The 26,288-nt window shown below is 50.8% G+C and overlaps 2 protein-coding genes across 2 annotated transcripts; both read right to left on the bottom strand.

Annotated features, from left to right (window-relative positions):
• Nucleotides 1-12,133: 12,133 nt before the first annotated feature.
• On the bottom strand, nucleotides 12,134-14,929 carry ZNF579 (zinc finger protein 579). Its single transcript, XM_039857111.1, has 2 exons — nucleotides 14,819-14,929; nucleotides 12,134-13,909 (listed from the first exon to the last, which is right to left on the bottom strand). The coding sequence occupies exon 2, from the start codon at nucleotides 13,905-13,907 to the stop codon at nucleotides 12,222-12,224; it is 1,686 nt and encodes a 561-aa protein (XP_039713045.1). The 5' UTR covers nucleotides 13,908-13,909; nucleotides 14,819-14,929; the 3' UTR covers nucleotides 12,134-12,221.
• Nucleotides 14,930-20,704: 5,775 nt separating this feature from the next.
• On the bottom strand, nucleotides 20,705-25,952 carry FIZ1 (FLT3 interacting zinc finger 1). Its single transcript, XM_039857158.1, has 3 exons — nucleotides 25,948-25,952; nucleotides 25,347-25,695; nucleotides 20,705-22,908 (listed from the first exon to the last, which is right to left on the bottom strand). The coding sequence occupies exons 1-3, from the start codon at nucleotides 25,950-25,952 to the stop codon at nucleotides 21,712-21,714; spliced, it is 1,551 nt and encodes a 516-aa protein (XP_039713092.1). The 3' UTR covers nucleotides 20,705-21,711.
• Nucleotides 25,953-26,288: the final 336 nt, after the last annotated feature.

The raw sequence follows: 26,288 nt of genomic DNA, 5'->3' as shown, positions 1-26,288 counted from the left end.
CCCTGTGCCTTCTGGGTCATTTGAATTTTCCCTACAGCGTATGTTACCTAGCCCCAAACTAAAATTGAAATGAAATAATGTCATGATGACTTTTTATTGAATACTAATCAGGTGCCAGGCCCTGGCTCACTTTTTTTCTTTCTTTCTTTTCTTTTTTCTTTTCTTTTCTTTCCTTTTCTTTTCTTTTCTTTTTTCTTTTCTTTTCTCTTCTCTCTTCTTTCTAATTCATTCAGGACCTTGTGGGGTCCTTATTGCCTGCAAGTCCTAAACTTGTAGAATCACCATTTCCAATTTACTGATGGGAAACTGAAGCAGGGAGAAGCAGAGGCATTGGCCCGCAGCCAGTGAGAGGCAGAGGCAGGATTCCAAGAGGGTCTGGGGACTCCAGGCTGCCCCCTGCCCCATGCCCAGGCAGCTTGAGTGAGACCCAGCTGGTGCCTGGAGCGGAGCTGAGTCCCTCCCTGGGGACTTGGGCCGGTGTGCATGTGCAAGCACTGCAGAGCAGCTGCTACAGGGCTGAAAAGGTCAGGCTGCAGAGCTGGCCACCTGCGCCCGCTGAGAGGAGGATGAGAGGGGACACTGCAGGCCTGGGCCCTGCTCAGCACCCCCGCCCCACATACACCCACTGAGAGTCTCACTGATGATCCTGGGAGCTTTGCACCTCCCCATTTAGCAACGCCACCCTGTGGGGTCACCTGGAGTGACCTAGAGGGGCAAGTGTGGGTGAGGGAGGCTGTAGGCCTGGGCCCAGGGTGCACGTACCCCTCCTGCATCTGGCCCCTGTGCCTCCCACCTCTGCCTCCTGTGTCTCCTGCCCACCAACCTCCAAGGGCTCCTCCTAGGACCCCTTCTGCTATCATTCCTGGTCAAGTGAGCACTCTCCAAGGGTCCTGCCTCTTCCATGTCTCAGTTTCCTCCTTATGAAATGGGAGCAATCGCAGCTCCTACCCAGAGCCTTCTTGTTAAAAAAACATTAATGCCTATCATGTATTACATATCTCATTTTATTGTGTTTCATGGATGTTGTTTTTTTTACAAATAGAAGGCAAGACTCTCCACCAGCAAAAGATTACTACTTGCTTTATTGCGGTGGTCTGGAACCCAACCCGCAATATCTCCAGGTTCTGCCTGTATACAATATGTTGTGTGTAATATAGTAATAAATGTAATATACATTACCTTATAGATAATTATATCATGTGTTATATATGATATACTATCATATATACTACATATAGTGGAGTATATTTTTAGATGGTATTTATATTTTTTCCAAATAATTTAATGAAGAAAATATATACTGAAAGATCATGTAAAAAAATTAACTCATACTTCTAAGACCACACAGTTGACCACTTAAACCCACCAGCCCTCCCACCCCATCCTTGGGCCAAAAAACAGATCAAAAGAAAAGAAATAAAAAGTGGTAACATTAGATTGATTTGTCTGGAAAGATAAAGATTATAAACTAGTAAATCAAAATCTTGGTTGTTAGTAGATATCATGGTGCAGTCGAGAGCATGTGGTGAAGGCTGTCACCACCTGTTTTCAGGTGCTAGTAATGCTGTTTGTCATGACAGTAATGCTGTTTTCTCTCCATTGCACTGCAGTGCCCCTTGGTTCCTATATACATTGAATAACTATGGTTTAAAAAAAAAAGCAGATAAAAGCATGAAACACACCACCTAGAATAGAATGATTGCTTAATGATATTACTATTGCTAACAAATATTTCATTGGCGGTTACAGCGGGCCGTGCACACGGCACAGGAGGCTCACTTAAGTCTCACCATCTACTTCCAATATAGATACTATTGTTTTCTAAGGCAGACAGGCCAGATTGCACAGCAGCACAAACCACAGCAGCTACCGTGAAATGGAATATTTCAGGCGCACACCCCCCAAAGAGTATCCCGAATAATATAATGAGCTCCTACATGCCCACTATTGTCCAGTCAAAGAAATAGAACTTTTCAAATTTGGTTAGAACCCTCTCCAAATGTTTCCCCTTCTCTTCCAGAAGTAACCACTGTCACTAATGAGGTATTTATTATTTTAAAAAACTGCTTTTGCCGCATATGTGTGAACCCACAACTGCTATAGAGTATCACCTTGCATGTTGTTACATGTTGTGTAAATAGTATCATGTCTGTGACCTGCCTGGTCCTCATCAGCTCAACTCCGTGTTTGCGAGTTTCATCCCTGTTGATCCATGGAGCTCAGGTTCTCTCCTTTGCAAAGATGTTGAATATTCTAGCCTGTGTTTGTGCTGTATTTTAAGGATCCATTCTTCTGATGATGAACATTTGATTTTTTTCCCCCAACACTGTTCTCTTACTAGCAGGGGTGCAAAGAATATTCTTATACATGTTGACCACCAGCCTCCAAGACAAACTAACTCTGGGGCTTTGCCTGGACATGGAATTCCTGCACTGGAGAGAGAATGTGTGGTTTTCTTAGCTGCTCCATAGCTCTCCAAAGTGATTATACCTGGCACTGATTTTTTTTGAGTTCATAGGTGCCTTTGAGGATCTGAAGAAAGCTAGAGATGTGCAGCGTCTGACACAGAAGCCATTTGCCAGGTGTGGCTCTCCAGCACTTGACACGTGGCTGGTCCTAATTGAGATGTGAGCATAAAATAGACCAGGGATTTCAACAACTTAGCACGAAAAAGAGAATGTAAACTATCTTGCTGATGATTCTTATATTAATTACATGAGGACATAGTGATGTTTCAGATACACAGTCATGGATTCTGTGCTTGCAAACTCACCTACCCATGAAAACTTACTGGGAACCCCCAAATCAGCAATCACAGCACTTTTCACAGGCATGCGAAGAGCGGTGGAAAATTTGAGTTGCTGACACACATGTTGCCAGCTGAGGGTGACCACGGCGACACCCTACCTTCTGGGGTCAGCTCTCAGCCCATGAGTAAGTATCCTTCTGCAGTCTAGGCAGCACCGTGTCTTGTGTCTTGTGCCTTGTTTTGGTGGTTTTGCAGTTCTGAATGGTTCCCTAGTGCTGAAGTGCTATGTGGAGTGTCGCAAGCACAAGAGGGCTGTTCGGTGCCTCACGGAAAAAAACGTGTGTGTGTTAGTTAAGCTTCCTCCAGTTATGAGTCCAGTGTTAGCAAATCAACACTACAAAAAAAGGTGTCTTTAAACAGAAACACTTCTAAAACGAGGTTATGTATTCATCAGTTAGTGAAAATATTGTGATCAAAGGCTCACAGAAACATAACCCTGTATTTCTTCCAAGGACAATGGTTCAGTATCAATAATTTAGTGTTCCCTATGACTTCGTAAACCAGAACTTACCTGGTGAAGGAAAATCAAGTGTACTCAGTGACACCAATAACAATAATACACTGTATTGAGTGAAATAAAACATATTATCAAAATTATTTTCACCTTGTTACCTTTTTACTTTTCGGAGTCACCTCTGGACTCTATTTTGTCACCACCATTAGAGCAGGTAGTGCCCTGCATGCTGTTAGCATGGAAACACACAATTTGGCTGACAGCACCCAGGATTGTACACTTTGCTGGAATTTAGAGGTCTGGGGACTGTGGCCTAAGGGTCACGGAATCCTCCATGTCCTCTGGGCTGCAGGCCGTGATCCTGGTCCCACCTTCATCATCAAGCCTCCTCCTGGCATCCGGTCTCTCTCCCTAAGAGTACCCCGCCCACCACCCCTAAGGGCATTGTTCTAACACTTAGACATGGTGTTTGTCCCTTGCCTTCTCAGTAACTTCCCATGGACCCTATTGCCCTGGGAAAGAGTCCACACCGCCCTTCCTGGCCTCTGAGCCTTTCTGCAGCTGCACCTGCCACCCCGCCCAGCTCACCGCATCCCCGTCACACCAAAGGACTCACAGCTGGGGCACACTGGATTCTCACTCCTTGTCCTCAAGAAATGTGCACGCGATGAGGAGATGGATGGATGGCTGAATAAAGCGCGCTCGTAATGGTTTCTAAACCCCGCGTGATTAATGGTAATTATAGCGAGTATTTACTGAACTCTGTATCCCTAGCCCTGTGCTAATCCTCACAGCAGCCAGGAGAGGTATGCCCTATTCTTAGCTCCATTTTATAGGTGAGAAAAGAACACTCACAGGGATTGAATCTGTTGCCCAGTGTCCTGAATCGGGTCACGGGCAGAGTTGTGACTCAAACCCTAAAGGTTGGACTTCATATCCCCAGGGCCTCCCTGCTGTGCGTGGATGTTTGCAGGCCAGGACCTAGGACAGACGTGTGTCTGGGTTGCTGACTGCTCTTGTTTCCATTCAAGTTTGACACACAATTCCTGAGCTGGGGTGAAGACATTTTGTCCCTGCCCCAGGTGAGTCTGTCTAGAAGGGGCCATGGACAAGGACGCAGGCAAACCTCAGACACAGGAAGCAGATGAAGGGTTGCCTAGGGTTGGAGGGAATGGGGCTTTGCAGGGTGATGCCTGAGGGATGTGGGGTTTCTTTTTGGGGTGATGGAAATATTCTAAAATTGATCGTGGTGATGGTTACACCAGAAGCCACTGAGTTGTACTCTTTAAATTGGCAAATTGTGTGGTAATGGGAATTACATCTCGATAAAACTCTAAAAAAAATCTCAGTTCAGGTGGAGTGCGCGGTCGTGAGAGGCCATGGTGAGCATGATGGATTGGATACCCAGATCATTTTAACACAACCCACCCCCAACATAACAGAATTATTTTCAGTAACAGTCACAGAATGACCATCAGCATTATTTTCTTGATTTGTGTTTTTAATTACTTTTTTTTAATTGATAAATTTTATTTTTCTAGAGCAGTTTTAGGTCCAGAACAAAATTGAGGTATGGACAGAGATTTCCTATTCAACCCCCTAACTCCCCAACAGCCACCCGCACCGGAGGGTAGGTTTGTTACAGCTAATGAACCTCCATTGACACATTGTAATCACCCAGAGTCCATGGTTTACATTACAGTCCACTCTTGGTGTTGCACATTCTATAGATTTGCACAAATGTATGATGACATGTATCCGTTATTATAGTAACATACTCAGTACTTTCACTGCCATAAAAATCTTCTGGGTTCTGCCTATTCATCCCTCTGTTCACCCAGACCCTGGCAACCACCAGCTGAAGACAGCACCCCCTTATTAGCTCACGGTTTCTGTGGGGCTGGCAGGCAGGCACTACTGGGGTCTGCGCTCGGTGTAAACTGTGAGGTCCTTGCTGGCTGTCAGCCCAGGTCCGCTCAGTTTTCAGAGGCTGCCTGCATTCCTTGCCATGAGCCCTTCCCACACTCAAAGCCAGCAATAGAGGCTCTCCCTCCTGCTGAATCCTTCTCACATTTCCAAGCTCTTCCTCCAGGAAGAACCCCATCCCTTTGAAGGGATCACCTGATTAGGCCAGGCCCACCAAAGATCATCTCCATCTGCTAAAATCAACTAATTTGAATTCTCGATTCCATCCGCAATAACCCTTGACAACCGGTACCTAGGTCACCATCTGACTGAAGATATATGCGCCAGGGAGCAGGGACCTTGGGGGTCATCTTAGAATTCTGTCTATGACAGGGGATTGATAGACAGAAGATGTAGCAGGAGGGGCTGAGGAGGGCCTCCTGGGGGGTATTTAAGGAAGGCTTGAAGGGAAGAGTGCAGGGTTATTCCAGGTGAAATTTGTCCAAGGCTGAGAGATGAGAAATCATGGCTGTTTGCCATGTGGATGCGACCAGCTAATGCGTGTGACTGGCTTGGTACCAGAGAATGGGCACAGTGAGAAACGGCAGCTTTAGATAGGAAGTCTGGAGGCAGCCCAGCTCCTGTCCTCTCTCTCGGCCATCTCTGTCCTGGTGACCCTGGCTGGGTGACTTCCCTCCTTCTGGTTCCACATCTAGCCCAATCAGTGCCCACCCCACCCCTTCTAGAGATAAAATAGCAGACCAGGAGGAGGGTACAGCTTGGGCCAAGGCCAGGAGGTGGGACCGGAGGATAGCTGGGGCTCGGGCAGCTGGCTGAGTGACAGCAAATATTTATGGAGCTCAAGTCCATGCTGGGCACAGTGCTGGGTGTGGCAAGATAAGGAGGCCCCAGGGCTTGCCTCTAAGGCTGAATTCCAAAGTGCCTACCCAGAAGACCAGGAGCGGGGGTGGACAGCACCATGGGCTTGGGACCTGGGAAGGAGGATGTGGCTCTGCATGGCGAGATGTCCAAGTGCAAGTGGCCATCCCCTGGAGCCTCGCAGCCACACCAGAAAGGGAGCCTGTCCCAGATTCCAACACATGTGCCCAGCTCACTAGCTCATCTGAACCAGGTCTGAAACTACTCCTCCCGGAAGCCCTCCTGGTTCATCTGGCTGAGGTCCCATTGCCCAGCACATGACAGCCAGAAGCCCTTGCTTCTCCTTCAGCACTGCTTTATTGTGTGTCCTTTGGTGGCACTGGTGTTAAAATAGGCAGGCTACAACCAAATGAATACACTATATTGGACTGTAATATATATTTATATGAAATAAATAATGTATTAAACTATAATATATATTAATATGAAATAAACAATGTCATTTTGGATTATAACATATTTATATGAAATAAATAACATAGTATTGGACCATAATATATATTTATGTGAAATTAATAACATCATATTGGACTATAATATCTATATGAAATAATATCACATTGGACTATAATATGTATTTATATGAAATAACATTATACTGGACTATAACCCAAAGTATAAAATAAATATTTGTGAATCCATATGGATACAAATAAATAAGCAGACAGATGGAAAAGAGACAGAAGAATTCCAAAAAATGTCTTCAGTGGATCTCCCTCCCCTCAGCGTGGGCCATGCTTAGGGACTTGTTTATGAGAGTTTGGAAGGGGCAGGGGCTTCTTCACAGTGGAGAAATATGCAGACCACACGTCACCGTTACCGGGCGCCAGGTGATCAAGGTTATCATCATCAGTGACCAGTCACATGGGTAAAGTTCACACCTGAGAGCAGGTGGTGAGCAGTGTGCTTTGCTGGTGTGGTCATTCTCTCCAGGACTCCTCAAAATGGCCATAGTCACCAAAAACCAAGGCAAGTCTGAGGAACAATCAGAGAGCAGACATTCAGGAGGCTTTTCATCCAGCTGTGCCTTATCCTGGCTGGCATCTTGGAGCAGGAGATGGACGCTAGGGGAAAATGAGTGATATCCGAGTGAAGATATGGTGGGTACTAATGTATCCAGGTTGATGTCTTGGTTTTGCCAGATGGGCTGTGTTTGTGGGAGATGATAAAGTTAGGGGGGCCTGGGCAAGGGGTTCACGGGAGGTCTGCACCATCATTGCAACTTCTCCATAAATCCAAAATGATTCTAAAAGAAAATGGTTATTTAAAGTAAAAAACCAGGTAGGCTTAAGAGGGCTTTTGCCCCCACTCCCCCGCCAGTCTATACGTCAAACAGGAGCCAGAGGGAACCTGTTAAATCAGGAGAGGGGTTTGTGCTACTCAAGCGTGTGTGTTTCTCAAAATGTGTCAAACAGTAACAGGTAAAATTTTATGCACTTTACTGTATTTAAATTTTGCCAGGGATGGGAGCTTAAATAAATATTTGATAGTCTGTTGTGAAACGCATGCTATAGTGTTTAGGGGTGACATGCTCTGATGTTTGCAAATTGCTTTGAAACAAATTTTTAAAAGACAGATGTATGGGAACTGTGCATAATTTCTACTCAGTTCTGCTGTGAACCTCAGACTGCTCTAAATAGTAACACTTGCGATAGATGATGGATAGGTGGATAGATGAAAGGATGGATAGATGGACAGGTTCATTGTGAAGCAAATAGAGCAAAACGCTAATTGTAGAGTCTGGAGGTGAGTATATAGGTATTCGCTCTACAATTCTTTCCATTTTCTATATGTTTGTAAATTTTCATAATAAAACGTGAAAAGAAAACAGAGAATTTAAATCCTGCCAGCCTTGGCATGAGTCTCTCCCAAGCTTCCCCGCATCTCCCTTGGAGTAGAAACCAAGTGCTTGTGAGGCCCCTACCCGATTGGACTCCCTTTCTCCCTGATCTCTCCCATTACCTTCTCCTCTCTTGCCCCCTCCAGTCACTTTGGCCTCTCTGCTTCCAAAACAGTCACACTCCCACCTCAGAACATCTGCATCCACTGTGCCCTCTCCTGGGACATGTCTCCAGCAACCTCTGAGGCGCTCCTGCACTCCTTCCCCGCCCTATGTCCTCTTCATAGCACATATCCCTCCTAAGCTGTGTTATCATTTACTTGCTTCCTGTTTCCATGTCCACCTCCTTCCACCAGAAAGGAAGCCCCACGTGAGGAGGGATCTGCATCTGTTTCATTAACTCACAAGTGATCAGCACCTAGGACAGTACCCAGCACATAGTAGGCAATGTCAGTATTTGTTGAATCAATGTCCCGAATCTATTTTTTAAATCCGTGTCTCCCACCAGAGTGTAAACTTGTCTATTCATCGACTGATGATTCTCCCACCTCTAAGAACAGTCCTATGCACATAGTAGGTCCTTAATAACGAGTTTTAGGATAAACAAATGAATGAATGAATGGGTAAGGATGGATCCTTGTGTAAGGGTTAAGAGCACAGGCTTTGAACCATACACCTGGGGTCATGTGTGGATCTGCTACTTACTAGCCACATGATCTTGAGCAGGTAAGTTCTCATCATCTACTTGAGTTTCCTTCTCAAAGAAACAGCCTCTGTGGTGATGGATAAGGAATATTCATCCATTGCTGGTGGGAATGTAAGTGGTACTTTGGGAAGCAGTCTGGCAGTTCCTTAAAAAGTTTATCATAAACTTCTCACACAGCCTAGCAATTCCGCTCCTGGTAGTCTGCCCAAGAGAAACGAAAGCAAATGTCCACAGAAAGACTTGTGCATGCATGTTCATGGCAGCACTACTTATAACAGCTAAAGAGTGGACAAAACCCAAATATCAGTCATTGGATAAAAAAATGTGATCCAGCCATACAATGGAATACTACTCAGCCATAAAAAGGAATGAAGTACTTATACAATATGCAATGTGAATAGACCTTCAAGACATTATACAAAGCGAAAGATGCCAGATACAAAATGCCACGTATAGTTTGATTCATTTCTATCACATGTCCAGAAAAGGCGAACCTGTAGAGACTGAAAGTAGATTAGTAATTGTCTGAGACTGGGCCTGGGAATGGAAAGAGACTATTAATGGATACAAGAGATCTTTTGGGGTTGATGGAAATATTCTAAAATTGGGTGGTGGTGATAGTTGCACAATCCTATAAATTTACCAAAAATCTTTGAATCGTACATTTAAAATGAACAAATTCTATAGTTTGCAAATAACACCTCAATAAAGTCATTTAAGAAAAAAAAAAGGAGTCCATAATAGCCTCTATCTAATGGGGAAGATGAAATAAGGTAATCCATGTAATCCCGTTAGGAAGAGATGCAGGATAAATACTCAAGAAATGTGTTTTGTATTGCTGTTAACAAGTGTCAGCACAGAGAAAGTCTTCATAAGAATAATCACCATTTGGTTATTTTATCATTTCCTGTGTCTTTCCAGGTATCTGGGCCTCAGTTTTCTCATCTGCAAAATGGGAGGTCCAGATTCCATAAGGCCCTTTTCTCATCCTAAGTTCTGCATTTTGTTCTAGGAATATTTCTCTCTGGAGGCAGCAGATCCTTGAGGATGATTAAGCCTGGGACTTGGAGAATGGTGGTGGGCAAACCCGTGAAATGCAGGGATGATGATACCTTGGGGCTTAGAGGTCACCATATGTGTAGGGAAGAGGCTTGAAAGGTGGGTGATATGGCTGGGAGCAGATCATGAGGGTAATATTGGCCTGGTTAAGGGTTCAGGGTGTGCAGCTGTTCCAGCCTGGATACAAATCTCGCCGTTTCCGAGCTATGAGATTCTAGACAAGGAGCTTCCTCTCTGAGTGCCGTTTTCACCTCTGGAAAATGCTGAGGGTGTTTCCTAGTTCCCAGCAGGGTGGTGAGGGTTCCCTGAAATCATGTCTGCACCAGCCTGGGAGAATAACAATAACAAAGCATCAATAGCAGTAACCTCCTCCCGGGTGCCAAATGCTGTCCTCTGTCCTCGTCACGAAGTAACTCATTTACTACAAAAGGCTCGGTTCATGGTAGTGATTGCAGAAGTAGGACACATAACTTCTTAGCTTGACCCCTCAGTTTGCCTCTTCTATAAATAGGGGTATTTAATCTCCCTGAATGGGTTTTGTCCATGAGATTGTGCTGAAAGGGTGTCTGGCCATGGTAGGTGCTCACTGAATGGTGGCTCACACTTGGATGCGGCAGTAGGGAGCCACTGAGGGGTCCTGTAGAGGGAAGTAGCTTTGATGTAATGAAAGCATACCCCAGTCCCTCATTTCCCTTGGCTAAGTCACAGCTTCCCATAGGATCTAGTTCACTGGAGACCTGGTCCCATTTGGAAACCCTAATTTCTTTGTGCCAATATTTGATTATTATCCATCTCTTCTGTTGGTCTATAAGCTTCATGAGGGCAGGTGTGCAGCTGGGCTCACCATCACTCTGCTCTCAACATCCAGGCCTGGGTGGGTGGTAGGGAGCAGAATGGTAATCATACAGGCTAACACATACTGAGTGCTTACTGCGTGTCAGGCACTGTTTCAAGGGTTCAGCCAAGATGTATTAAATCTTGGACAGAGGGGATTCTGCAAGGCTCTGAGTGATGGTCACCTCCCTCCCTAACTCTCGATCATCATCTTCCTGGCTTCCCTCCCAGCCCCACCCCCGGCCTAATCTTTTTGTCACACCAGGGAAAACACCTTCTGTCCTGGAGCCTCACTTAGTTGCCCTGGAAAACAGGGATGATTTCACCACTCTCTTCCTTGGCCTTGTAGGTGTGAAGATACCTAAGTGGTCAATGTCATTTTTTGCACAGGGCAGAGAGAGCCATGAGGCTCTGAGGGAAGGTAGGACATTCATAAAAGGAATGAGAAAGGATTTAAGGAAGATTGGCTTGGACACAGCCTTTTCCCTCCACTCCCAGGAGCAGAGCAAATGGAAAAAAAAAAAGAAAACACTTAGAGGACTTGTAGAAAACAACCCTTCTTGCCCTCAATTTCTTGCTGTTTCTCAGATATACGGTGCCCACCCACCTCATGGCCTTTGCCCTAGCTGTCCCCTAGCTTGGTTCTTCATTCACATCAAATGTCACCTCACTGGAGGTCCTGCCTTCTCAGTCCTGCTGTGTCATCAGTGTCCTGTTGTTTTCTCAGGAGCCCTTATCAATACCTGATGCTATGTTGCAAATCAGTTTATTATCTAGTAGACCTTGCTGTGATGATGGAATGTTCTAGATCTCCACCATCCAATAGGGTAGCCACCAGGCACAGAGGGCTACTGGGCATTTGAAATAGTGTGACTTAATTTAAACCACTTTCCTTTAAACTAACTTACTTATTCTCAATTCAAAAGGAAACACAGTTCAGGTGTGGCTGAACTGTGCTGGACAGAGCTGACTTAGAATTCCAGCTCCTCTCAGGGAGCAGTGGCTTTCTCTGTAGCAGCCCACTGTGCCTGGGAAGTGTTTGCTGAATGAAGGCACACAGGATTCTATGGGCTGGCCAGATGGTGACCTTTCTTCTCTCACTCCTTTTTTTCTCCTGAGCATCTCCCTTGGCCAAGCTCTGTGTCCTTCTCACTCAGAACCCAAGCTCAGAGCCTGCTGGACAAACCCAGCCTTGGCCAGACCTCTGCCCCACAGCCCCCACCTCCACAGACAGCCTCACTCTCTCCCGTTTCATGAACTCACATTTATTCACAGACAGACAAAGGGGCAAGGATGGACCTTTGCTCACTGGGGACCCCCAGGGTCTGGCAGTTCCAAAGAAGTGGTGGTGTCCAGTGTGTACCAAGGGGGCAGCCGGCAGGGGTCCCCCCAGTCTCAATTCTTCTGGCCAATGTCCTGTGCCTCCTTTTCCAAGTGGTCCTGCCTTCAGACAGTACTGGGTGAGCAGTTGCTAACCAGTGTGGGGGGACTGGGGGGACTGGGGGGAGTGGGCAGTGGGAGGAGGGTGGTCCCGGGTGCCTCCTTAGTGTCAGGCTGGCTGAGGGGCAGGGGTGGGTGAGAGGGGAAGAAGGGGCCTCTCTTCCAACATCTCCATATTGTAAACCCGGGGTGGGGGCGGGGGAGCAACTGGAGGGGCCAAGTGTGGGTTTGAGGGTCAGGAGGCCAGGCCACCCAATCCACACAGGTGCGCCTTGCTGTCAATCTCGTCTTCCTCCATCTCGAAAGCCGAGTGGTCTTGGCTGTCGAAGCAGGAGGCGCTGAGGAAGACAGGGGGAGCCGGCGACGACTGCGGTGGGGTTCCCGGGGAGGGTGGCTCTTCTTTGATGTGTGCAATGGGCAGAGGCAGCCCTTCGTCCTCCTGCCCAGCCGGTGGGGGCGGCGGGGGCGGCGGGGGCGATGGCGGGGCCTGGGCCTGGAGTGCCTGCAGCGCAGCTGCCCTCTCCAGCTCCGCGCGGTGGCAGCGTTGGTGGCGAAGAAGGCTGTAGGCGCGCGAGAAGCGGCGCGGGCAGTGCGGGCACGGGTGCGGGGCTGGGCCCCCTGCGTGGACCTGCGCGTGACGGGCCAGGTCAGCCAGCCGCTTGAACTCGCGCTGGCAGCGCACGCACTGGAAGGGGCGCGCCCCTGAATGGGTCACCCCATGTTGCCGCAGGTGCGCCCGGCGCCGGAAACCTTTGCCACACTCTGGGCACCAGAAACGGGGCTCCCCGGTGGGGGCCCGGGCGGGAGCCGCGTCGCCTCCATTCTGCCCGCCTTCTTCCCCTTCCCGGGCAGCCTCGCACTCAGCCCCTTCGCCCCCCTCGGGCCCCTTCCCTGAGTTCCGTCCGCCAGAGGCCTTGTCGTCCTTCTTGCCCGCGGAGGGCAGCGGGGCCAGCAGGCTGAGAGCGCCATGCACGCGGCGGTGCTGGCGGAGGTAGGAGGCGAGGCGGAAGGCCAGGCCGCAGTCCGGGCACACAAAGGGGCGGTCGGTGGAGTGGACCAGCCGGTGACGGGACAGGGACCAGGGCCTGGCGAAGGCCTTGAGGCAAATGGAGCACTGGTGGCGCTTGGGGCGGGGCGGGGGCCCCCCCTCGCCCTCCTGCTCGCCCTCGGGGCGCAGGCACGGGTGCGCCTTGAGCTCGCCCTTGGTGGCGAAGGCTTCACGGCAGCGGAGGCACAGCAGCGTCCAGTCGGCCTGGAGCAGGACCTGCTTCTCTTCCTGCCTCCCCGCCGCCAGAGCCAGCTCGGCCCGCAGCTCCGCTGCCCCGGCCTCGGCCTCCTCTGACTCCGACTCCCGGGGCTCGGCGCTCGTGGGGGCCGACAGCGTGGCCGGCTCCCCCGTGGGCCACGTCTCGGGCCACGCTGCCTCCTCTGGGGCACCCGTGGTGGCCGTGCTGGGCTGCTCTGTGCCCTCGTCCTGGGGAGCCCAGCTGGACTCGGCTACCTCCTTGGCTGCCCTCTCAATAGCCAGCTCGACCTCGCCGCCCGCGTGCTCCTGGGCCAGGTGGCGCCGCAGCTGGGCGGGCTCCGGGAAGGTGCGGGGGCAGGCAGCACAGCGCAGCGGGGGCTGGGGCCCGTGGCCACGCAGGTGGCGGGAGAGGTGGGCAGGTCGGCGGAAGGCCTTGGGACACAGTGGGCAGGCATGGGGTCGCAGGCCCGAGTGGCTCAGCCAATGCCGCGAGAGGTAGTATGGGAAGCGGAAAAGGCGACCACAGGTGGGGCAGGGCAGAGGTGCCCGAGGGGCTCCAGCGTTCCCCCTGCCCCGGCCTCGGCCTCGACCCCGGCCTCGGCCACGGCCCCGGCCCCGGCCCCGGCCACGGTGAGGTGGGCTGCCCTGGGCGGGTGGAGGGGGCTGCGGATCCATGCCTGTGAGGAGAAAGGGGAGAGACAGAGAGATGGAGGTGCAGAGGGTCAGATGTTTAGCCAGAGAAAGGAAGAGAGAGACAGAGAGGGACATGAGAGACAGAGACCAGGAGAAACAGAAAGACAGGATGGGAGGCCACAGAGAGCAGGACAGAGAGACGGGGACACCCAACAGAGACAGAGATGAAAAAGAAAACAAAGAGAATTAGGCAGAGACAGTGCAAAAGGAGATCAGGAGAACCAGAGCAGAAGATTGGCGGTCGGGAGAGACCAAATGAGATAGATGCGGACAGGAGGGGAGATGGAGGGAGACCAAGTCAGTGGCTGCTGTTTCTCCAGGGCCCTGCTGCTGGGAGGGGCTGCAGGGGAGGGGGCGGGAGTCAGAATTCAGAGGCCCCGGAAATGGGGTGTGGGTGCCCCAATACTGGGGCTGGGAGAGGCCAGAGTGGAAGCAGAGACCCAGACTCCTGGGTCTGAGCCGGGAGGGGCCGGGGGGCCCGGACGCCTGAGACTGAGGGAGGTGGGGGCTGGGGATTGCGTCCCAAGGTCTGGGATGCAGGCTCTAGACCCGTATATGCAGAGGGTACAGATTCTTGGGTCCCAGCGGTGTGGCGGGGACAGCTGAGGGAGGGGGCTGGGCTCTTAGACAAGGGAGAGGAGGGGGCTGGGGGCCCGGCTGCCTGAATTCTCCAGAGAGAAGGAGACTGAGGGACAAGCCCCTGGACCCCCGCCCCCCACCATGGGAAGGCTGCTGGGGGTCCCTAGGTCCCCCAGGGGGCCGATCTTCTCGCTGGGCCCAGACTGCTGGGACCCCAGGCATGACCTGCAAAATTGGGGCCTCAGTGGGGGCCTTGCGGATTCCTGAGCTTGGAGTCTGGACTCGGCCCTGATCGCTGGGCATTCAGTTCTTACCTTGGCCTCCTCTATGCCTTTCTTCCTTCCCCACAGCCGGCCGACGGACGGTGGTGGCGGGGAGGGAGGGAGGGCCCTGAGCGTGGTGGTGGTGGGGGGTGGTGGTGGAGGAGGCTGGGCTCGGTGTCACCGCCTAAGTCTTCCCTCCGGAAACCCGCCTTTTCTACCAGCCTGAGAGAGGAAAGACTGGCTAGGAAGCCGGAAGCAGGAGGATGAGGGAACTCAGTGGGCGGGGAGGGAGTTCTGCTAGAACTCCTGGGTCCTGTAACAGGAGGAGGCTGGGGGCCTGTCCTCTGGGCTCCCAAAGGGAGGAGGGGGCTGGGGGCCTATGAGGCTGGGTCCAGCTCCCCTCCCTTCGAAACACACACACATATTCATTCATTCCTTCAACAAATGCACATTTATCAGGTCCCGTCTGTGCCAGGCACTGTGTTAGGTGGGGTGGGGTGGCAGGGGGAGGAGCTGAATGAAGCAATGACATAGGCTTCAGGGAAAGTACTGGCACTCAGCTAGAATCTGACTCCAGCCTTCACTTGGCTGCTCTTCTCTGAGCCTTAGTTTCTTCCCAGTGATAAGCCCTACATCTATTCATTCAATCCTAAACAACCAGTGTTTACCAAGCATCTACTGTAGGACAACTTTGCATATATTTTTGCTGGATCCTAAGCCATCCATATTTACTGAGCACCTACTATGGGCTGGATGTGTCCTTGGTGCTGAAGCCACAGTGGCAAAGACAGAGGTCATTGGACCCTGTTTACAGGTAGGTCAGGTTGTAAGGGAAGAAGCAAACAGACACAGATCCAATCACCCTCCTGGAGAATGTGGGAAACAGGATCTTTTGTACATGGCTGGGGCAAGTAAAATTTTAAAGTCTTATCCATCGAGCAATTCCAAGAACTTATCTGTCAGATAGATGTGCTCAGAAACATGCAAAAGGATATGTACCAGGTTTTAATCAGTGCAGTTTTGCACATCACTGCAAAAGGCTGGAAATGAGCTAAACCCCCAATGGTTGGGATTTGAGTAATAAGTCATGATTGATCCACCCAGTGGAATGCTGTGTCTGTTAAGAAAAGATGAAGACGCTCACTGTGTAACAACATGGAAAGGCTCCAAGTGATAATGTGATGGAGAGAAGAAACTGGAGGTGGAGAACAGCCTGAAGCCTGTTTTCTCTGTGCTTATGAGAGGATTGTATCTGGGAGACCTGGAAGAAGATAGAGAGAACTAGCAACATTGTCCAACTCCCAGGCATGAAGCTTACTACATTCTAACCTTTTGTATTTTTGAACTTGAAACCATAGGAATGTGTCCCATACTCAGAGGAGTAAAGGAAAAAGACATGGGTGGGTGATAAAAATAAATAAAATGAAAGTCATAGCTTACACTTGTTAGGGCTTGACAAATACAAGCTCACCTGTTCTTCATCACCTTATCAAGTGGGAAACATGACTCCCCCATTTTAGAGAGTAGCAAAGTGAGGTACTAAAAGGTACTTCAAAGCGAGTGAATTTCAGTAAATCTTTGTGTTTCCCAAAGAGATGGGAGAAGTGATGAGGCCAGGAACATACTTAAAAGCACATGGAATTAAAAGCACATGGTCAATAATACTATTTTTTAAAGGATATGTGCATATGGAGTAAAAGTCTAAACACATCCATGGAAATAATAGCACTAAATTTGGGATAGGGGTTACCTTTGAGAAGGGAGCGACAATCAGATCCCATATGGGCTTATGGAGACTGAGGTGTACCTCTAAAGTTTCAAAGCCAGGAGTCAGTACATGGATGTGTGTGGGTGGATTTTTTTTTATTGGGTAAAATACACGTAACATAAGACTTACCATTTTAAAGTATATAATTCAGTGGCATTAAGTATATCCAAGATGTTGCATAACTATCCCACTATCTAGTTCCAGAACATTTTCATCACCTCAAAAGCAGTCACTCCCCATTCCCTTTTCCTTCCCAACTCCTGGCAACCAATAGTCAGCTTTCTGTGAGTTTGCCTATTGTGGACATGCCAATGGAGTCAAAGATATGTGGGCTTTTACAACTGGCTTCTTTGACGTAGTGTAATGTTTTCAAGATTCACACATGTTTTAGCCCGTGTCAGTACTTCATTCCTGTCCATGGCTGAATAATATTTCATTGTGTGGGCATTTTATATTTTGTTTATTTGTTGGTTGGTGTTTCTACCTTTTGGCCATTGTGAATATTGCTGATGCGAACATTTGTGCTTACGTTTTTGTTTGAACAGCTATTCCCAATTACTTTGAGTGTATATCTAGGGTGTGTGTGTTAAAATTATCCAAATTTTAAAGACTCATTTTTTTTTTTAAAGTAATTGAGGAATGAAGGTGGTGAGAAAGAATATTTCAAGCAGAGAGAGCAGCATGTTGTGTGGGGTGGGGAAGATAGAAATCGTGTCCTGGGGGACATCTGGGGCCTTGGATTGGGGCATCAGAGGTGGCCAGTGTGGCAGAGGGAGGCCAGAACTCCGCGGACCACTGTGTGCAGCCTTTGGGTCCAGGCTGAAAGGAGGACACATTCCGAGTGAACTGAGAAGCCACTGAAAAGGTTTTAAGCTGGAGAGTCACATGATCCGATTAGTGTTCTAGAGAAATTCCTGGGAGACCCGTGTGGAGGCCCTGCTGGATGCAGGGGACACCCAGGCAGCAGCAGGGAGCGAGCAGTGCCGGTCCAGGGAAGAGAGGGGTCTTGGGCGGCGCTGTCCTGGCTGGGAACAAGGCTCCATGGCAGGGAGCGGGACCTGGAGCTAATTGAGTCAGACCTGCACTCTGGATGCCAGTCCCACGACAACCACTTTCTCATTGGCTCTCCTGCTTCCCATCAGGTCTCCAGCACCTAGAGATCACATCATGTCACTTTCGCCTGGATACCCTCCGGTGATTCCCACCCCTCCACCCCCTTCTTCGCCCTGCCCCCACCAAACGATTCCTCGCCTCTTTGCTTCTCTCTGTCCCGGCCACATCGCCCTCTTTGCTCTTTCTGGGCTCAGGGCGTTTGCCCTGCCCGGAATGCCTGTCCCTATAAAGTGTCCCTACTCCTCAGAGACACCTGTCCTGCCCACCCTGGCTAAAATAGACCTCCTATCACCCTCTAGTCTTTGCTCTGCTTTAATTTCCCACATCGTACTTATCACCAACAAGCATGAAGTTGCTTGTCTGTTCCCCACTGATGGCCTATCTCCCCTTGCATAGGGACATAAACTCCCCGAGGGATGGGGTTCACTGTGCCTGTTTAAGTGCTCTACCTTCAGAGAAAGGATTCAGGTGGAGGTGTGGTGAGCCTCAGCCTCAGCCTCTTGAAGCCCCTATTCATGCCTCCACAGTAGACACCATCTCCATGACAATCCTGGCATTTTCCCAGGTTCTCAACTATCCAGGCAGAGCGGGTCTGGAAGTGGGAGGGTTTTGTGTGGGGGGAGGGGCACTTGTATCTAAAGGGACAGGCCCTATTTCTCCACTGCAGATGGGTTTTGTTTGTTTGGGGTGTTTTGTTTTTAGCCCCAATGGGATGAGTCTGGTTTCTGATTCCTGGATATTAGTGGCACAGTGGAAAAGAATATTTCTAAGGTTGAGCATCTCCAGGGGCTTGATCTGGAGCCTTTTCAAATGGGCAGTTGTGGCTCTCCAGGCCAAAAAGTCTTCCTTGAAGGCCAGCCTCATACTTGTTTTATATCCCCTCAAATATATGCCCCTTAAAATTTTTTTCTTTTTGAAATATAAGATGCATTGATTAAAAGGGCACCATATAAATGCACAATTTAACAAATAGTTATAAAATGATTATTTTAAGGTTAAGAAATGGAATGTTGGCAGTCACCCCAGAGCCCACAGAAAGCTCCTGTGTGACCACCCCAGCTTAACCTGTCCAACTTCACTGTCCTAGTTTTATGGAAAAAAATGTTTTCCTTGCTTTCCTGAAAGGTTCAGTACCCACAGTGCATCTTAAACAATATTACAGTTTAGTTTTGCGTGTTTTTGAACATTATAGAATTGGAGTCATACCCTATGCATCTGGCTTCTTGTGTCTGGCTTCTGTGTGACTTCCATTCATGTAAGTGTGTATCTGTCCTCATCCATTCTCATTGCTGTATAGTATTCCAAAGCACAACACACCACCATTTATTTCTCCACTGTACCATTGGTGGATATCTTAGTCCATTTGGGCAGCTGTAACAAAATACCACTGACCAGGTAGCTTATAAACAACAGCAATGCTCACAGTTCCGGAGTCTGGAAGTCTAGGATCAAGATGCTAGCATGATCACCTTCTAGTAAGAACCTCCTTCCTGATTCTTGGTTGGCACCTTCCCGCTGTGTCCCCACATGGTGGATGGGCAAGAGCCCTCTCTGGGGTCTCTTCTATAAGAGTGCTCATCCCATTCATGAGGGCTCCACCCTCATGACTTAAGCACCTTCCAAAGGCCCTACTTCCAAAGACTATCATGTCAGGCATTAGGATTTCAACATACGAATTTTTTGGGCAGGAGGGACACTAACATTCAGAGCATAGCAGTGGAGATTTTAGTTGGCCTGAGTTTGGGGCTGTACATTTTGCTGCTGCGAATGTTCTTAAATGTGTCTCCTGGTGCAGGGGACACGAGTTTCTCTAAGGTCATGCCTAGCAGTGAGATTACAGTGTCAGAGGCTAGGCACACCTGCAGCCTTTTTAGAGCATGCCCACCTCCAAAGCATCTTAAAGCTGAGAAGCACAGACCAAGGATGGAACTCTTGGTCCCCGTTGCTCCTACCCAATCTTGTTCTCCAGTTTTCCAGTCTTAATACAAAGCTACCACCCAACCAATCCCTCCTGATTCCTCCGTTACACACACACACACACACACACACACTCACTCACTGTGGTCCAGGCCGGCCTGCACACTTCTCTCCTGGTAGACTGCCCTCTGTTGCTTCCATCCTGCCCTAACAGCCCCTCCTCCACTCAGCAACCACAGGGACCCTTGTAGTGTGAGAGCAGTCACAACCTTTCACACTTAGGATCTTGTGTGCTGTGGCCCAGAGAGCACATTCAGATGCCTATTGTGACCCACCTGGCCCTGTGCAACCTGACCCCTGCTGACTTCTCCACCTTATTTCACCCTTCCCTCCTCCTGGCTGCTCCTTCCTCGCCCTTCCGGGCTCAGATCAAATGCCACCTCTGCAGAGAAGTCTGCCCAGATCATCCCATCTAAGGTGGCATAGCTCAATCACTCACTTTCTTAATACCTTTCCTCATTTCCTTCAGAGCATCATAAGCCTCTGAAATTGCCTTTTTCATTTCTTTGTTACTCTTTTCTACACCCTGTCAGCTACATACTAGACTATAACTCCATGAGGAGTTATTTTGTTCACTGTTGGGTCCCCAGAAGGGTTTACGGTGCCTGGCACAGAATGGGCACTAGGTATGAGAATGTAATCTGGCACCTAGGAAACAATCTGAAGGCCCACTCATTCTTTGGTGGGCAGATCCTAACCTCGAGGTCCCAGGTAGCTTCTTAGATACATATTCAGTTGCCCGGGAGGCAGTCTAAGGGGTAGAGGTTTTTAAGGGGCATGTCCTGCATTGATGGTTTAGAAATGGCCTGTCTGATCCTAGGGAGCTCGTCTGTCCTTGGAGGTGGACCTTGTGTTTAAGGGGCAGTGTTCCAAACAAAATGATAAAAAAGAGAGGGGGCAAGGTTTCATTCAGATGAGAGTGAAACCATCTCTGATTTTAAGAGTCATGCACTATCTGAAGGACCTAACATTTCTCAGAGAGAGGGATGAAGGCTCTGTCTCTATTTAGGATGCCTGTCTTAAGTCAGGAAGGAAGAAATCCCCACCTCCTAGAGCCAAAGACCAGAAAGAGACGGCAGTGACTGACAGGACAAGGTTTATTGGGGTCCTGGAGACATTGGGGAGTGAGATGAGGGGGTGAGGTCGAGGCTCACAGGGGGGACCCCCTAGCCAACCCCCTCTTCCCCTTGGGGTTGGGAGGAACAGAGACAGACGACCCAACAGAGATGGAGAGAGAGACCAACAGGTGCTATGGCAGAGCGGGAGGGATACCCCAGTGCCCACCACTTTCCACTCAGGTTGAGTTCGCAGAATGGGGAACTACGTGGAAGAGGAGGGGGAGTGTCTGTCCTATTCACTCTAAGGAGGGTGGGATGCAGGCCACCACCTGGGCTAGCCCATTCCAGTGAACAGGGGTGTGTGAATCTGGACCAGTCCATTCTACTGGGCAGGGGGATTCCAAACCAGCCTATTCTAGTGTTTGGGGAGATCATAAGGGTCAATCCATTCCTTAGAAGGGGAGAGGGACCTAACTGGGGAGTGGAGTTGAGTGGGGGGTGTCGACCCTGGTCCTCTTTCTGCAGAGGGAATGAAATCCATGTGGGGGGGGCAGATTCCTGCTATATCCATTATCTGGGGGCACCAGTGACTGTGGGAGTAGCATTTGGAGGGGATTCAGGAAAATGAGGACATGCCCCCCCTCCCACACACACACATTATCCAGATCAAGGTCGTTGGGAATGATGGCTCTCAGGGAGTGGGCAGGCTTCCCTTGGGGGAGGCGTGCCCATCTTTTACTAGGTCCCGGAAGGTGAGAAGTACGTCTGAGGACCCGTTTCTCATTCTGACGTCCCCGAGCTTAGGGGCCCATTGATTTGAGGATATCCAGCACGGATTCAGGGGGCCTTCAAGCTCGGGAGTCTCTCCATAGACCCGGGACGCCCAAGCTGAGGGGTCTCTCACTTTATTTGCTGCCCCCCAGCTCAGGGGCCTGTGTGGGTTTCTGGTGGCCCCATCTCTCCAGCCACGATGTCCTCATCGCAGGGCCTGTTTCTGGATTTGGGTGGTCGTTGCTGAAGGGCGCAGGTCAGTCCATGCCCCGGTGCAGCTTCAGGTGCCTGGAGAGGTTGCTCAGCGTGATGAAACCTTTGCCACAGATGTGGCAAGGGAAGGGCCGCTCGGTGCCGTGCAGCAGCCGGTGGCGCTTGAGGTAGCACTCGTGGCGGAAGAATTTGCCACACTCGAGGCACGGGAACGGCTTCTCGCCTGTATGCACCAGCACGTGCCGCTCCAAGTCGCGCGGCGAGCGGAACAGCTTCTCACACTCCGAGCAGCCGAAGATCTTCTTGCCACGGCCCGAGCCAGAGGCAGGCTCCCCAGACGCGGGCTCCCCTTCGGGGGCCGCAGTGGCCGCCTCCGCCCCGCTGCCCTCGCCATGGCTGGCGCGCCGGTGCTCCTCCAGGGCGGCCAGAGCCCCGTACAGCGCCCCGCAGTGGCCGCAGCCGTAGGTGGCTGGCCCCGAGTGTGCCTCCAGGTGGCTGGCTAGGGCCGCAGCCGATGCGAAGAAGGTCCCGCAGTCGCACTGATACAGGGTGTCTTCTGATGGCTCCGCGGTGGTTGCAGGCGCGGGGGCTTCCCCGCCGCCCTCAGGGAGCAGCCTGCCCAGCTGGGGCACGTCACCTCCAGCGGGGCCCAGGAGAAGCCCTCTGTCCCAGGCCGGCCGGGCGTCACCCGCTTCCAGGGCGCCACCCTCACCAGGGGTCTCCTGCCCTGCACCGGCCCCTGCAGCCCAGACCTTTGCTGGGGGCGCACCTGGGCCCTGTAGATCGTGCGTCAGCTTGTGCCGCTCCAGCAGCGCTGGGGCGTTAAAGTCGCGCTCGCAGCGCGGGCACTTGAAGGGCTTCACGTCGGTGTGCGCGGCCCAGTGGGCCGCCAGCTCGCGGCCGTGGTCGAAGCGCCGTGCACAGGCACCGCACGCAAACGGAGGGAGCGATGCCGCCGCAGCAGCTGCCGCCTCCGACAGCCCCCAGCTGCCCGGACCTGAGACCGCCCCCTCCGGGCCCTCTCCGCCGCCAGCCCCGGCTCCCCCACATGCTGAGCAGGGCCCCACATTGCAGCAGACAGAGCAGGGCGCACTCAGGGTGGGCAAGCCAGCACCTGGCTGCATTGGGGATGGGAGCACCCCACGGTGCTGGCGCTTGAGGTGGCGGCCCAGGCTGGAACGTGAGGAGAATCGAAGCTCGCAGACTAGGCAGCAGTAGGGCTTCTCACCAGTGTGAACGACCTGGAGGGAAGGAGAGTACAGCGTCAGGGCTGAAGGTCTGGGCCACCGCACTAGATTCTTGATCTCCAAGAGAGATGCTGCTCAAGCTCCTTGTCATGTCTACAAGGCTACCATTCAGCTTCAATCCTCTCACTCTGTCTCTGCTTTAGACACTGGCATGGTTTTAGTCCCTCCAGGCTCGGGACCTTCACATGTGCTGTCCCCTGAGTCTGGGGAATTCTTCCCCCACTTCTCCTCACTGTTACTCACTGCCAACAAGCCCACTCAGAAGACTGGGACTCCTTGGGAGTGGCTAAGTGCTGAGGCTCTGAGCACGGACAGACCTGGGTTTAAAGCCCAGCTCTACCTTCCACCATGAAAACTGGGACAGGTATCTGGGGCTCTGCTTTTCTGTTCTGCAAAATGGGCACAATAAGATGCGCCACCTCACAGCTTTGTTGTAAGGACAGGGTAAAGTCATCATGAAATGACTAGTCAATTCCTAGAAACTAGAATTATTGACAAACTTTCCCATGTCTGACTGATGTCCTCTAAATCGGTGGATATTGGTGAGAGATGAGGGAGTGGGGGGTTGAGCAAGAGAGGGGCTTTTGTAATCACCTGGGGTGGGAGGTGGCTCTTCCAGGTACATGCTCTAAAACCTTCTACAGCAGAACTGTCCAATACAGCTTTCTGCAGTGATGGAAATGTTCCATATCTGTACTGTCCAATATGGTTACCACTAGGCACATGTGGCTGCTGAAAACCTGAAATGTGGCTAGGTGGCTAAGTAAGACTGTCTCGCTTACAGAGGTCTCTGCTGATATTGGCCTTTGTGATTTATTTAGGAGTCCTGAGACAGTGTACACAAGTTTTTAGTGTAGAGTCCCACTGATTGGTAGTGTCTGCCTGGAGAGCTGTGAGGAAGACTGTGTGTGAGGCTAGATGAGAAAGAGCACAGTGCTACATTAGTCATGTCTGCCAGGGGCAGGATGGGAAGTAGAAAGTGGGAGTGTTCCTTCAGGAAAATTGCCCAGACTCCATCCTTGACCTGGACCATTCCAGATCTCTCCTGTATCAGCCTCAGAATATGGTTAGCCTCTGTCCCCCCATGCCTCACTTGCAATTTGACATTAACCTGGTTGTTGAGCTAATGTCTCTCCTAGTAGACCTGGCTCTGGGAGTACTCTGTTTTGTCTCTCCCCCTTTCTCCCAAAAAGTCTAGCCCTGTGTCTGCATATTATAGGTGACCAATAAATGCTCAGTTGAATTATAACCTATTAGTGAGTAGGTGTGAGACCTTAGAGGGCTGTGAATGTCACATCAAGTTAGGGAGCTCCACCATCATCCCAAGGATCAGGGGTTTTGAGTGTGTGTGTGGGGGGGGGATCTGGTCACCATGATGGAAGCAGAGGCTGGATGTGAGGGGGAGAGACAGGAAGTAGGAAATTGGGGCCAACACACATGATGCAAGGTCTTGAACCAAGGCAAATGCTATGGGGATGGAGAGGAGGGGACAAGCATGAAAGACCAGTGATACATCTGGTTTTACTTACCTTTGTAGCGTGAATGTTCGGCTCATAGAATAAAGTCCCCCTCCTCACAATAGCCGAGAGGTGTACATGATTCAGCTTCTGCCTGCCCTCTACCTCACCTCCTGCTCGACCTAGGCTTGCTCTACCCCAACCACATGGTCTCCCATCCCTTCCTTGTACATACCAAACTCCTTCCCACATCAGGGCCTGTGCACTTGCAGTTCCCTCTGCCTGAATGCTGTTCCCATGGCAATGCCTGCTCATACTTCAGGGCTCAGCTAAAATATCACCCTGCCCTGCCCTTCCTCACCTTGTCTGGTAGCCCACAGCTCTCTCCTCTTTACTCCCGCACATCGGCTCCTTGTCGTTTTTAAATTTTCTTCCCAACACCTCTCCCTTTCCAGAATATTCTTGCCTGTGTATTTGCTTTCTTGTTAGTGGTCTCATTGGCTCCTGACCACCTCCAATGGAATTCAATTCTTGGAGCTGACTCTATTGATTTCACTTTGGTGACCACGGTGTTGGGGAGCAGGAAAAGCCCTCAATAGATAATCGCTTAATACATGAATTAAGTACAACGTGGTGAATCTGTATTTAAAAACAGTATGGTAACGGTAAACAAAATTGCAGATGCTGGTGTTGGGACCGGGCCTGTGAGCAGGGGGATGGGAGGGGAGCAGCCTATAGGTGGGGCAAATGTCCTTTGTCTGTTTTCCTTTGTGGATTGAGTGGTGACTGAAAGAGAAACCCCTCATGTTCTGACTGGTCCAGGCACTGTGGCAGGGAGAGAGGAAGAAAAAATTTCCTAAGGGGAGGAGGTGGGTGAGTGGGCCTTGGGCCTGCTGCTTGTTGCCCAGAGTGGGGCGGGGGCTCCAAGGGCGTGTCCAGCCCTGGGAGGCAGCTGGGCCAGCCTGCAGGACTCACCTGGTGGTGCAGCAGGCCGGTGGAGTCTCGGAACCCCTTGGGGCAGGCGGAGCAGCGGTAGGGCCGCTCGCCTGTGTGAGAGCGCAGGTGGTTGGCCAGGTTGAAGCTGTGCTTGAAGCCCTTGCCGCAGCGCGGACACGCATGGGGCTTGAGCGCAGTGTGCCGGGCGAAGTGGCGCCGCAGATCCGAGCGGTAGCGGAAGCTCTTGCCACACTCACTGCAGTGAAACGGGACGCGGGGGGCGGCGGCGGGCGGTGCTGGGGCCTGGGCTGGGGCAGGGACCGGGGGCGCTGACAGCGGGGCATCATCCATGGTGGCGTGCTTTGGCACGAGGCAGTGGTGGGGCTCTCTAGAGCGGGGAAGACACTGAGGGCAGGTGAGGGAGTCACTTCTTCATCAGCCCTCCCCCATGAGGCCCTGGGACTTAGACCCATCACTTGTCCCCAGGAGCCATTACCACTGTCCCCTATGTCATGCCCACCAAGACTACACCCACATTCTTTAATCTCCTCCCACTCTCTGCAAACCTTTCTCCCACTCATCTGCCACCCTTCCTGATCATTCCAAGTCGCTTCTCCCCACTGAATGTTTTCAGCCTTACCCCATCTTTTAGAAGACTCTTGCTCCTCTAAGCCCTACCTACTACTGTTGAGCCCCGCCCACTCTTGCATGAGTCTCGCCTACTCCTTCCAAAGTCTTTCCACGGTTCCCAGAACCTCTAGTATTCCTTGACAATCCCCTTCCCACTCCCCTCTAAGCTCTTCCCACTCTCCTCTAAGGATGGAATGCCCTGGAACCTCGTATAAAACCAAACCGAAACTTTTTTTACCCGCAAACTACGGATAATAGGAGGACCTACCTCACCGTGTGGCAGTGAGGACTAGGCTGCCTGCTTACTTAGGCCTGCGCACAACAAAGTCTCAAAAGGTAAGATGTTTTGAT

Source organism: Pteropus medius, unplaced genomic scaffold (genome assembly GCF_902729225.1).
Source record: "Pteropus medius unplaced genomic scaffold, Ma_sr-lr_union100, whole genome shotgun sequence".
Lineage (NCBI taxonomy): Eukaryota > Metazoa > Chordata > Mammalia > Chiroptera > Pteropodidae > Pteropus > Pteropus medius.
The sequence above is the reverse complement of the archived record's forward strand: the minus strand, read 5'-3'. Positions and strand labels throughout refer to the sequence as shown.